The sequence below is a fragment of the Myxocyprinus asiaticus genome, chromosome 2 (assembly GCF_019703515.2).
Source record: "Myxocyprinus asiaticus isolate MX2 ecotype Aquarium Trade chromosome 2, UBuf_Myxa_2, whole genome shotgun sequence".
NCBI classification, from domain to species: Eukaryota; Metazoa; Chordata; class Actinopteri; order Cypriniformes; family Catostomidae; genus Myxocyprinus; species Myxocyprinus asiaticus.
In genome coordinates this window covers 54,037,057-54,050,045 of record NC_059345.1, presented here as the reverse complement: position 1 = coordinate 54,050,045, position 12,989 = coordinate 54,037,057, and the positions used below count along the sequence as shown (strand labels likewise).

At 37.7% G+C, this 12,989-nt stretch overlaps 1 protein-coding gene across 5 annotated transcripts in view; it reads left to right on the top strand.

Annotated features, from left to right (window-relative positions):
• The window catches only part of LOC127452271 (protocadherin-7-like), a 173,952-nt gene that overhangs the window by 84,039 nt on the left and 76,924 nt on the right, over window positions 1-12,989 (top strand). For 2 of the 5 annotated variants that reach the window (XM_051717614.1, XM_051717641.1), the window contains exon 2: window positions 2,344-2,560. The exons of 2 other annotated variants lie outside the window; for them this stretch is intronic. In XM_051717614.1, the coding sequence (XP_051573574.1) occupies window positions 2,344-2,560 (217 nt within the window). The remainder of the gene's footprint in view (window positions 1-2,343; window positions 2,561-12,989) is intronic. One more of the 5 variants, XM_051717623.1, reaches the window with a different exon arrangement.

Genomic DNA, 12,989 nt, shown 5'->3' with positions numbered 1-12,989 from the left:
ATTATTTCCCTTGATGAATTTATATGAATTTCTATTAAAATAATTTGTAACATTTTAGAGTAATGTTCCATTTGTTAACATTAGTAAATGCAGTATGTTTTATGAATGAACAACGAACAATAAATACATTTGTACAGCATTTATTCATCTTTGTCAATGTTAGTAATAAAAATACAATTGTTCATTGCTAGTTCATGCTAGTGCAATAACTAATGTTAACATATACAACTTTTGATTAAAAAAATGAATTATATGTTGAAATTAACATTAACCAAGATTAAAAAATGCTGTAAAGGTATTGCGCATTTTTAGTTCATGTTAACTAATGTTGTTAACTAATGTTAAGAAATGAAAGCTTATTGTAAAGTGATACCAAATAATTTATCAAGGCAATGCCTAAACAGTCAGTTTCACATTGGCACTCTTAGCTGCATGAAAAAAAAAAAAAAAAAAAAAAACACACACAAAGCGAACAACGGACATGATTGTGATTGGTTAAAATGCTCAACTTCTTCAAAAACTGTACATAGCAAGTTTGGACACAGCTGGAGTAGACTTAAAAAGAATGCTGTAATTGACACTTTTAGTTAACTGAGGCTGCTGTAATTATAATCTTGATTATTTGTGTATTTATTTAATTATGCAGCACTAAATTAACAACAATATTGTAATTGATAGTTTGACACATATCTGATTTCTTGTTTGCGTTTATGTACGACATAACTAACTGTTTATGTAAATCCCTGCGAGCATCCGCGCTACTGCATTTTATTGTATTTATTTATTTTTGCAAAGCACGTGCATTCATAAACAAACAGTTGAGTCTGTACTATGTAATAACGGTATTGCAGAAAGTTGGGTATCATTATATCTTTTTATTAATATATTAGTACCGACATTCCGGTTCTTATTACCTCCCTAGTTCTGCCAAATATCTCCTTGTTCCATGGAAGAAAGAAAGTTATTCAGGTTTGGAACAACATGAGGGTGAGTAAATGATGAACTATCCATTAAAGTAAGTAGGCTGGAGAGTGAGAGACAGAGAGAATGAGAAGAATAGGGACATCATTTCTCCTCTGTATTGTCTACTCTTCTGTTTCCCCTCTGCATTCACTTACCCAGACATAAAGAGTCAGTGGTTTAATTACAAGGCTCCAATGCTAGTGAAATTATCACAATTTAATTTACACCTTTCAGCTATTTCCCTCTTATTTTCTCTTGCTCTTCCAGGCACTTATGTTGCTCAAAGCCCATATGTATCAGTTATCTCAGTGTACACAGAGACAGGATCATGCATTTCATTAGGATATGAACGGCAGAGAAACTCCCCATCTTATATAACCCTGGATTCCTCAACTGGAACAGTATTTAAATCAAGACAACAGATTAAATTTCCCGTTTAAAGTGTCCTAAAGCATATAGACTTTAGGATAGTGTCAATGTATGTAGCCAGACATTTTGCTTTGAGCAGAAAACAACAATGGAAAATTGATGCCTTGGTTTCATGAATATTTGATTCATTTTAATGAATAGACTTGACGTCCTTCCTAGTTTAATTTCTCTCCCAGCTCTCTTTTTTGCTGTATCTCAGCAGAAAATAAAATAATTTGTCATGCTACTCGCTGTCACTCATCTCTTCCTATTTCACTCTCTTTTCTGCCATTCTTCAATTGAGATGACACTCAAAGTTTTTGAGAGGAAGAGGAAATGAAATCAAATGTTCAGAGCAGGGAGAACAAATTTCACATTTAAGCCTCTGTGTACCCGTATATTACTCCTATTTGTTTCCTTTCACCTATTTGTTCTTTAGTTACTTTGAAAAATGTGTGGATCCATGCTCTTGTTTATAAGCCGATAGCTATGTGTTCCATTCTATCTCCCATTGGGACCATACTTGCTCATCTTGTCCTGTTTTTGCTATAAAGTAAACCACACAAGGAGACTTTGACGCCCTTCAGACCTCCACTGCTATATTTAAACCACAATGCCACAGTGCGGCATCTGTACTTACTCCTGTGGGCATTGAACTTACTCTCCTAACATTTTGTATTTTTCATGTGAGAATCCATTAAACAAGTGCTGTGCAGCTCATTAGGATTGTTTTGTTTATTTTTGTAGAACACTGCTTTCAGGCTACACATATTTACTACATAGTGAGAGAGCAATTAATCCAGTTGCTGTTTATGTCCTAGTACTGTACAGTGCAGTGCAATATTCTAACAAGAGCTATATAGAATTCATTTTAACTGAGATTGATCCCACCCACCCCCAAAAAAATCTACCCATCAAATCCCTCTACGACCTCTTCAGTCCAGTGACCCCCAGCAATCTCTTCTCTTGTAGCCGTTCCGCCGAGTGACCTTCTCGGTGGTGAGCCAGCCCCAGGACCCGCACCAGGGCTCGCTGCAGAGCTGCTACGACAGTGGCCTGGAGGAGTCGGAGACGCCCAGCAGCAAGAGTTCATCCGGCCCCAGACTGGGTGCCCTCCCTCTACCTGAAGACGCCTATGAGAGGACTACGCCAGATGGCAGTGTCGGTGAGGCAGAGCATATGGAAAATGGTAGGGGCAAACACAAAAAAGATGAGTCAGAGTTAAGCTAAATAGCTAAGAGGAGACATACTCATCAATCGAAAGAGTAGGGAAATTCTCACAAAAGGCCACACACTCACACACAGCTATGCTGACACTACAGTTTTACAGATGCTGGGGTATAGAAGGCAGATGCTGAAAAGCTTGAATTGCCAGGAATTGCTTGATTTGTCTTGCAGGCAAAGTATAGACGTTTTAAGAATGAAACTTTAATCGTAGTGTGACTGGCTCAATAGCTCATATAGGCCTATATGTAGTTATTTTTTATTTATTTTGCTATGGTTGTTGTGGTGGGATAAATGTCTGGGCCCAGTTGCAGGAAAGAAAACTTTCTTTAAGTTAAGAAAACCCTTTGCTATAATTGTAAGGGTACTATCACTAAGGGTTTTCTTAACTTGAGAGGTTTCTTGCAACTAGTATAGATCAACACTAGTTAGTCTGCATTAAATTCTGCAGGCCGTGGTTCCTCGAAACATAGGATGGAAGGGGATGACTGATTAATATTTTATGAGTAAAGCGCTACCTGATATGTTAGGGTTAGATTTAGGGTTAGGTTAGGGGTAGGGGTAGGGCTAGGGTTAGGTTATAGTTTCTCTGATCAATCAGGTAGCACTTTCCTGATGAAAATGACTAAATAGTCCAATCAGGTATCACTTTCCTCAGGAACTGAAATGAAAATTCCCCTGCCATCCTACATTTTGTAAATTTGCCAGCAGACTACATTTTCTTGCAGCATCAGATAAGGTCAAGGTTGTTTCACTGGATCAAAGAACATATTTCTAATCAGCAGTAAAATCTGAAAACACTGGTATCATAAATTATTCAGCTGTACTTCAGATTATGCTAAAAAGACCAATTTTCTCAGCTTGTATAGCTAATGCGCTTTTCAGTTTGATTGACTGGTCGATTTCTGTATCTAAATGGTGATTAGCTCTTTTACCTGTAAGGCGGGACTTCCTTTCTACATATGTTGACCATTGGGCGTTCCAATTTCTCCCATTCATTTTAATAGAAGTGGCCTGTCTCTGCTAAATAATCTCTGGAATACTTCGGTTTTCCGCTTGCTGTTACATCTTGCACACAATATGCATAACAGTTTGAGTTCGTGAGTTCATGTTCAAAAGAGTGTACTTTGAAAGGCTGAGTGCTCGACTGTGCGTGAGAAAAACAAAGTAAAAACAAAGTATACTGTAGTCTCTTGAGTCTGCAAGTATTTTTTAGCCATTTTTCAATGATCACGGTCAGTCTGATATGCTGCTGTGCCTATCGTTGAATTTAAAATGTAAGCATTTAAAAGGTGAAAAGGTTTGAACAGAAAGAGTGCGTGTCTTGTTTCATCGTGGCTGAATTACCTATCTGTTGTAGATTCTCTCAGTGGTCAACAGTTACCTCCATTGTTAATGACTGTCCAACCAATGTTGAAGCTCTATCAATGGAGAAACTGTTCTCAAGCCGGTATTCAGTAGCAGTTGTTGGACATTAAGGGCTGTCTTGTCTACATTTGATACTTTATCAGCAACAGGTGCTTATTGTGCGAGCTCAGTGTGCCATTATCACTGGAATGTCTGTTCTCCTTGCTCATCAAAGTACATTCTAGAAAGAGCAGGAGGGAGAGTTTCTTTTAGAGTCAAGTTATCAAGGTATTTGACATTTATGGCACAACATTGTGCTGTGTATTGTGTTATCTCCTTGAGAGTGGTAATTTGAAGCTAAAAGCTGATTCATGGTTGTTTAGAATGTTTGTTTGAGGACAAAAGCCTGGAGGCTCCTAGAAACTAGTCAGAATTGGAGAAAACATGCTAGTAAAGAGCTGAAAATGGGATTTTTAACTTTGCCATTTGGAGAACATTGCCCTAAATATAGATTAAATGGGCTTTGTGGAAGGGAAATTGTTTTAGCCCACTCAATGTGTAGGATTCAAAGCTTTTTCTCAGGGTGATTGAAAATGCTTGCATTTAGACAATGCTGGGCCAAATTAGCCCCAATTAAAGCATGGCTGTAATTCAACTTGATTTAAAGTAATTGGTCACAAGGAGACAAATGTAAGGCTGATTAGATAAAAAAAAAAAAAAAAAAAAAAAAATGAATTTAGCCATCAGTCAAACCCTCTGTCTGAAAATAAATAAATAAAATAAAAATAATAATATTAAGTGAAGAACAGAAAATGGGTATTGCATATCCCATTTTTGATTTTTATATTACTTTCCAAATAATCCTTGACTGAGATTATTTACGTATACATCCTCATTCCATTTTTATTATCTTTAAGGTTAGGAAAGTTAACAATGTATCTGATTGAGGTATTGATGCATTTATTCAGTAAACACCAAAAGAATGATAATGTCTCAAATGCTACAATTTGAATCTCCAATTACAGGAAGTCTCATGGACATTTGGTGGAATGACTGCACAGAGACTCAGGCACACACTTTCAGTCAGTGATCCATTCCTCTTCTCAACCTGTTGTCATTCTCTATGCCTTCTCCTTGTATGTTTTTATTCTGTCTTGCTACATCATGCCTCTCTCTTTTCCTTCTCTTCACATTCTATTCTATCTTTCTTGTAAAATCTTTCAAGGGCAGATACAAACAAACAGATGAAACACCTTCTGATAAATAAAAGAGATGCCTCACCCTGCTGCTCCCAGTCTTTAGTAGAATCACAGTGTGTGTTTGTGTGTGTGTGTGTGTGTGTATGTGTATGTGTATGTGTATGCGTGTTTGGGTGGTTTACGAGGACATTTTTTTAGGTTGCAAACTGGTAATTACAAGGGTATTATGCTATAAATGTGGTTTATGAGGACATTTATAGTGTCCCCATAATTTAAATCGCTTAAAAAACATACTAAACTAGGGTGACCATATTCTGGTTTTCCAAAAAGAGGACACCTTTTTTTTTTCCGCCAGGGGGGATTGGGGTGGTGTGGAATAATAGAATTCAAAACAGTGTTACTATGAATGCAAACTTTAATACAGTGAAAAAGATACTCTATTAGCATAACATATATATATATATATATATATATATATATATATATATATATATATATATATATATATATATAAATACAAATTTCCAACATTCTTTTGAATGTCCATGTGCTAAAATAAAATATTTGATGCCATGAGTGTACCTTCATTTACTATTACTATTATTTTGAATGGCCATGGAAAATGAAGCAATGTGATTAACAATTTTACCTGGTCGCAAAAGTAGTCCATTAATTTACCTGATGAACATTCACCTTTTGCTGACCCTTTATGCTTCGCAGAGCTAATGTGTGCTTCTAAATCACTTGCACCTTTATAAGCAACTGACACATAAGTGCCAGCTTTACATGTCATACATTCTGCTTCCCACGGATCTCAACCTGGACGAAAACATGGTAATTTTTTGTGCAAATCTTCTGTAAATTTGCACTTTCGTTTGGGCATTGTTTCCACTTGTCATTTGCTGCTACTGTCAAGCAACTGTTTGCTGCCGAACACAACAGAGCTTCGCGTGTTCGCAGAGAGATTGACAGGCAGGAATTTGGCCAATAGTTGCTGCAAGCCTCTTATAATCGACCAATTGGTGTGCGAGAAGGCAGGACTTAAAAAGAGGGGTTAAAGCAATGCAAATATGCGCACACACACAATGAAGTATTAGACCAGATGCACATCATAATGTAACTAAAGCCGAATTTGCGCATATTTAGAAATCCCGGCCGGATGCTTTTTTAAGGTCCGAAAAAGAGGACATGTCTGGGAAAAAGAGGACGTATGGTCACCCTAACTAAACGATGTTTATTTATTTTTTTTATGTAAAAATGCATAAAGTTTTTTCTGAGGGTTAGGTTTAGGGGTAGGGTTAGGGTTATGGGATAGAATCTATAGTTCGTACTGTATAAAAATCATTATGTCTATGGAAAGTCCTCATAAGGATAGCCGCACCAATGTGTGTGTGTATGTGTGTGTGTGTGTGTGTATGTGTGTGTGTGTGTTTTGGAAAACACATCTTCACAACAGGGCTTCTTCATTAGGGGGACACCCAGTTCCTGCCCAAAACAAACAAACACACACATTCCTTCTTTCAAGTGATCTGTTAACTACAGGGGAGTGTGTGTATGCATGTGTGTCTGTGTGTGCATGATTTCTTGTCCATATTTTAATTGACTCCAGGTTATCAGAGCTCTAATACAGCATTAGTGAAATAGCACTGTAAGAGGCAATGTCCATCATTTCACAGACTTAATGAAGTGCTTGCCATGACAAAGACATTGAGAATGTTATCCTTTTAATGTGAAAAAAAAAAAAAAAAGAAAGAAATTGTTGGCTCACTTGTTGGAGTACAGATGGAGAAAGATGACCTTTCTTACAAAAACATAACTATGAGCAATGCATCAATCTCTTGATGTTAAGCTACATGAGAAAAAAGTTATAAAATATTGTAGTAAAAAAATTATATTATTTTTAATCTTGATAAATACAGAAATACCAAACATTTGAAGAATAAACACTTGTTTTTGTTTGAAAAATAATGAGAGTTATTTCGTCAAGTTTAGACCAAAGTAGAAATACTTCACATATACAGTAAAATAACTGGGATTACATGAAGAGACAGAAGCAATTGAGACAGCCTAAATATATAGATGAACTGCAGCAAATTCTCCAAGAAGCTGGGAACATCCTATCTGCCAACAAACTAGAAAAACTGTGTCCAGGTGTACCTAGGACAGTTGGGGCTGTTTTAAAGGCAAAGGTGGCCACGACAGATATTGATTTAGATTTTTTTTTTAATGTTTACTGGACTTTGGATGACATTAAGTGATAAATGAAAACTAATTATGGCATTATTTTTGAAGAAATCCTCACTATGCAACATTTTTCACAAGTGCCTAAAACTTTTGCACAGTACTGTATATGTATAATAGTTATACCACGGGTCTGATGAATGCTTGATTCTGGTTGGTTCACCAATGTTCTAAGGTGTGCAGTTATTTTCAAGGAAACGCACAGCTATAAAGTAGTTCCAGGTCTTGACCACATAACAGTTCCATATCATTTCACCAAATTATTTCAGTTATTTCAAAGAGCCCTACAGGCTGCCACAACAAAATAAATAAAACAAAGACACTGGTTAAAGTAAATCGGTTAAGAATGTCAAAACAATGTCTAAAATATCCTACATTTATTTCAATTTCAGTTAAAAAGAGCCCTGTCTCCCCTGCACTTACACACGCTCGCACACACGACACACACACACACACACACACACACATATGCACGTGCGCACACACACATGTTGGTGCAGCTATCATTATGAGGACTCTCCATAGACAATGATTTTTATACTGTACGAAAAATTGTTTCTATCCCCTAACCCTACCCCTAAACCTAACCCTCACAAAAAACTTTCTGCATTTTTACATTTTCAATAAAACATAGTTTAGTATGTTTTTTAAGCGATTTGAATTATGGGGACACTAGAAATGTCTTCATAAACCACATTTATAGCATAATACCCTTGTAATTACCAGTTTGTAACCTAAACAAAAGTCCTCGTAAACCACTTAAACCTGCCCCCACACACACACACACACACACACACACACACACATACTCTGGCACTCGCACACACACACACACACACACACACACACACGCTCACACACACAGATATATGCTTGCACGCACACACAAACATATGCTCGCACACACACGCACACACTCGCACACACACACGCTCGCACACACAGGCTCGCACTCGCACATACATTCGCTCACACTCACACATACACACACATATGCTCACACTCGCACAAACACACGCTCACACTCACACACACATACGCTCACACACAAACACATACGCTCGCACTCACACATACACACACATATGCTCACACTCACACACACACATACGCTCGCACTCACATACACACACATAAGCTTGCACACACACTCACACACACACATACGCTCACACACACACACACACGCTCGCACTCACACATACGCTCAGACACACACACACATACACTCGCGCACACACACATGCTCGCACACACACACACACACACACACACGCCCGCACTCACACATACACACAAATACACTCGCACTCGCACACACACACACACATACGCTCGCACACACGCTCGCACTCACACACATGCTCACACTCACACATATGCTCGCACTCGCACACACACATATGCTCGCACACACACACATTCGCTCGCACTCACACAAACACACATATACACTCGCACTCGCACACACACACACACACACACACACACACATACGCTCGCACACACACACACACACACACACATACGCTCGCACACACACACACATGTTGGATTTAGTATACTTGTGAGGACCCTCCATAGACATAATGATTTTTATACTGTACAAACTATAGATTCTATCCCCTAACCCTACCCCTAAACCTAACCCTCACAAAAAACTTTCTGCATTTTTACATTTTCAATAAAACATCATTTAATATGCCATTTCTTTTGTGAGGACCACCCAAAAGGTCCTCACAACCAGATATGTCCTCAGAACAGGTTGATTCTCAATACTTGGTCCTCACAAGTATAACAAAACCTGTACGCTCGCACTCACACACACACATGCACACATGTATGCTCGCACTCACACACGCACACATACGCTCGCACACACACATGCCCACTCGCACTTACACACATACACTCACACACACACGCCCTCACACACAAACGCTCGCACTCACACACACATATGCTCGCACACACACACACACACACACACACATACGCTCGCACTCACACATACGCTCGCACACACACATATGCTCGCATACGCACACACACATACGCTCGCACACACACACACGCACACACGCTCGCACTCATACCCGTACGCTCTCACACACACGCTCGCACACACACATACACACACATACACTCACACTCACACATACGCTCGCATACGCACACACACGCAACCTTTTTACTCCTGTGTCAAAAAGCAGTGCATCCTCCGTTGCGAGTTCTACTGTGATGCTTTTGAATTAGCAATGAAGGCTTGAGCTGTATCAGAGCTCGATACACTTGATCAATACAACAGTTTCTATATTATCTGAAATATCTGTGGGAAACACCCTCGCGCTCCCTCTCTCACACACACACTCGTGGACACACAGACAATGTAAGCGTAATTCACACACTTAAGGCCCAAACATACTCGTGACAGAAAAACAGAGTCGTCATGTCAGCGCACTCCTGCATCTCAGTGGGAGACGAAAAAAGTTGTTAAGGTTTACAACGGGAATATGGCGACACACATTTTGGCGATTTTGAAGCGATGTTCTTTTGACGAGAAAAAAGGTAATCCCAGAAGCAAGATATCTAATTTTCTGAGTTTCTCTCTTTCGATCCCTCAAATACAAACTCACACACGCACAAACGCACTAACACACACGCACTAACTTGTTACTCCAGTAAGTGCTCCAGTAAAATAGCGCAAGCCTCCATTGCTAGTTCTAACGTGATGTTTTCAGGCTTGAGAATCTGTGGTGGAAGAAAGTAGTTACTCTCATAAGAGCATTCTAGGGACGAAAACCATAAAATGTCTTGAGATAAAACCCTGATCAATGTCTTAAGTTGTGGTAACCATGGTATAAGTGGAATAATTGACTCCGGCCCGTTAAATAGTTTAAAAATAATGCACACACGAGGTGCAATGGTCACTCGCATCGTGACCGCATTACCACCTTGGGTGTGCATTATTTTTAAACAATTCAACGGTCCATCGTCAATTATTCCTTGTATATATATATATATATATATATATATATATATATATATATATATATATATATATAAATTAATTATATAATACATTTTTATATAATAATAATAATAATAATAATAATAATAATGTAGTATCATTATCATTGTCATTATCATTATAATTATTATATAAAAATAAATAATAATAATAATAATATATAGTTATACTATATATTTTAAATTATGATTATTATATAAAGTAATATATTAAATTAATACTATAAAATAATATAACTTAAGACATTGGCAAGCAAAATTGTATCTCCATGTCACACCCAAGAGGTGCGATCACACACACTAAAGAGTGTGCATGGATGCTGTTTCCCCTGAGAGAGCATAAAAGCATTAAACGAACCTAACACTGACCCAAAAGACTCTGTCAAAGCAGAACTAACCCACAGCATACCTAAGCCAATTATAGACCCCAAACACACAAGTGCACACATAAACACACACACGCAGTCAAGACATCTCTATCATGAAAGGGACATTGACTGTGACTTTGCTGGTTTGCAAGTAGTTACTGTGACCGTCTGTGAATTTAAGTGTGTGTATGAGTCTCTGTGTGTGATGTTTGAAAATGTATGAACTCAGCAGAGCACATCAGCTTTGAGAATTTTGAGTGGCAACATCTAACTGCATTAAATGCATAAGCTATTGTACTAATACTCCTTCTGCTCAGTCCTAAGCCGAACACAGTCTCCTGACTTTCCTATTTTCCCCATATATCTCCCTCACTCAACTACCCACCCACCCACACACACACACACACACACACACACACGTTGGTGCGGCTATCCTTATGAGGACTCTCCATAAACATAATGATTTTTATACTGTATGAACTATAGATTCAATCCCCTAACTCTACCCCTAAACCTAACCCTCACAAAAAACTTTATACATTTTGACATTTTCAAAAAAACATAGTTTAGTATGTTTTTTAAGCGATTTGAATTATGGGGACACTAGAAATGTCGTCATAAACCACATTTATAGCATAATACCCTTGTAATTACCAGTTTGTAACCTAAAAAAATGTCCTCGTAAACCACCCAAATTCGCCCACACACACACACACACACACATGCTCTTTCTCTCCCTCTCTTTTTCATTCTTTCTCTCAAGCACTAACAAATAATGCAGCAGGGTTGAGGCAAGCGTTCTCTCTGCACAAGCTGTGCAAACGTGAAAAATATTGACTATAAGCAATGGTTAGAAATGTCCTTCTTTAATGGGCACATGTATGTTTATGAAAGAGAGCTAGAGAGACAGACTGATTAGCTCTCGGGAAAAATCCCGCTCTTCGAATTGTCAATCGATGATCTTCCAGTCAATGCATTCGCTCTACTCTTCATTACTTATCTCTACCTTCTCTCTCTCCCTCCCAACCCCCCCCTCCCCCCACCTCTCCTCCGCCATATTATCCTCTAATTTAAATGAAAGAATAGAATAGAATAGAACAGAATAGTATAGAATAGAATAGAATAGAATGTTGTATTTTCAGTTGATATAATGGAACTCCCTTGCAAAACATTTAACATTAAGAAAGATATCCTTGCTCTAGGGGTAACACTGCAAGATCTCTCAACACCATTTGAACCCTGGAGCCGTCTGTCTCTGGAGTCTGCTTGTTAGGCTTTAAGTGTTCCTGTAATCTTATCATACCTGCAGCCAGATACTGTGTGTATTATGTGTCTCAAAAGCGAGTCCCTTCGCTTAACCTTGTACCATCAACAACTGATCCTAGATCAGCACTTGATGGGAACTGAAATGATTGCTTTAGATTTGAACTTATGAATCAATATAAATTGCATGCTTTTTGTTGTTTGTTTGTTTGTTTTATTTTTTAGTGGACAGATTAAAGGAATATTTCAAGTTCAATACAAGATAAACTTAAATAACAGCATTTTGGCATACATTTAAAAACCACACACGCACACACACAAAAAACTGTATAAAAAAAAAAGAAGAAAAGAAAAAAAGAAAAAATCAAGTTTACAGTGAGGCCCTTACAATGAAAGTGAATGAAGCAAATTTTTGGAGGGTTAAAGACTGAGGTTTTGAAGCTTATAATTTAATTTTAAACTTGTGTATTATTTGAGCTGTACATTTGTTTAAATCATAGTTTTTACAGTCGTTTTAAGTTTTAGGGTTTACTGCATTTTTATAACACTGAAATCATGTTAACATGCATATTGTTGTTTATGTCATGTGGCATAATTGTTTTCCAAATTATGTGGTACTTGTGAATATTTTTGAAAGTTTTCAGTGGTGTAAAACACTGTTCCAGTGTGTAAGAATAACAAAATCGCTACATTTTCTATCGCAATTGTACTGTATTCATGTGCATGTGGCTAGAAAGAAGGAAGAAATTGTGTTCCAGGTTTCAGTTTAAATGTTCCAGATTGATGGATGTGTACAGAGTATATTTAACTGAATTGGTATAATAAATGGTATTTAGTACTGTAGTGTGTTATCAGGGCTGAATTTTGATGTATAAGATGTGACGATTAAAGTGTAGAATTACACAGAGCTGAAGATGGTCATTTTGTCATTAACTCAGGTGTGAAT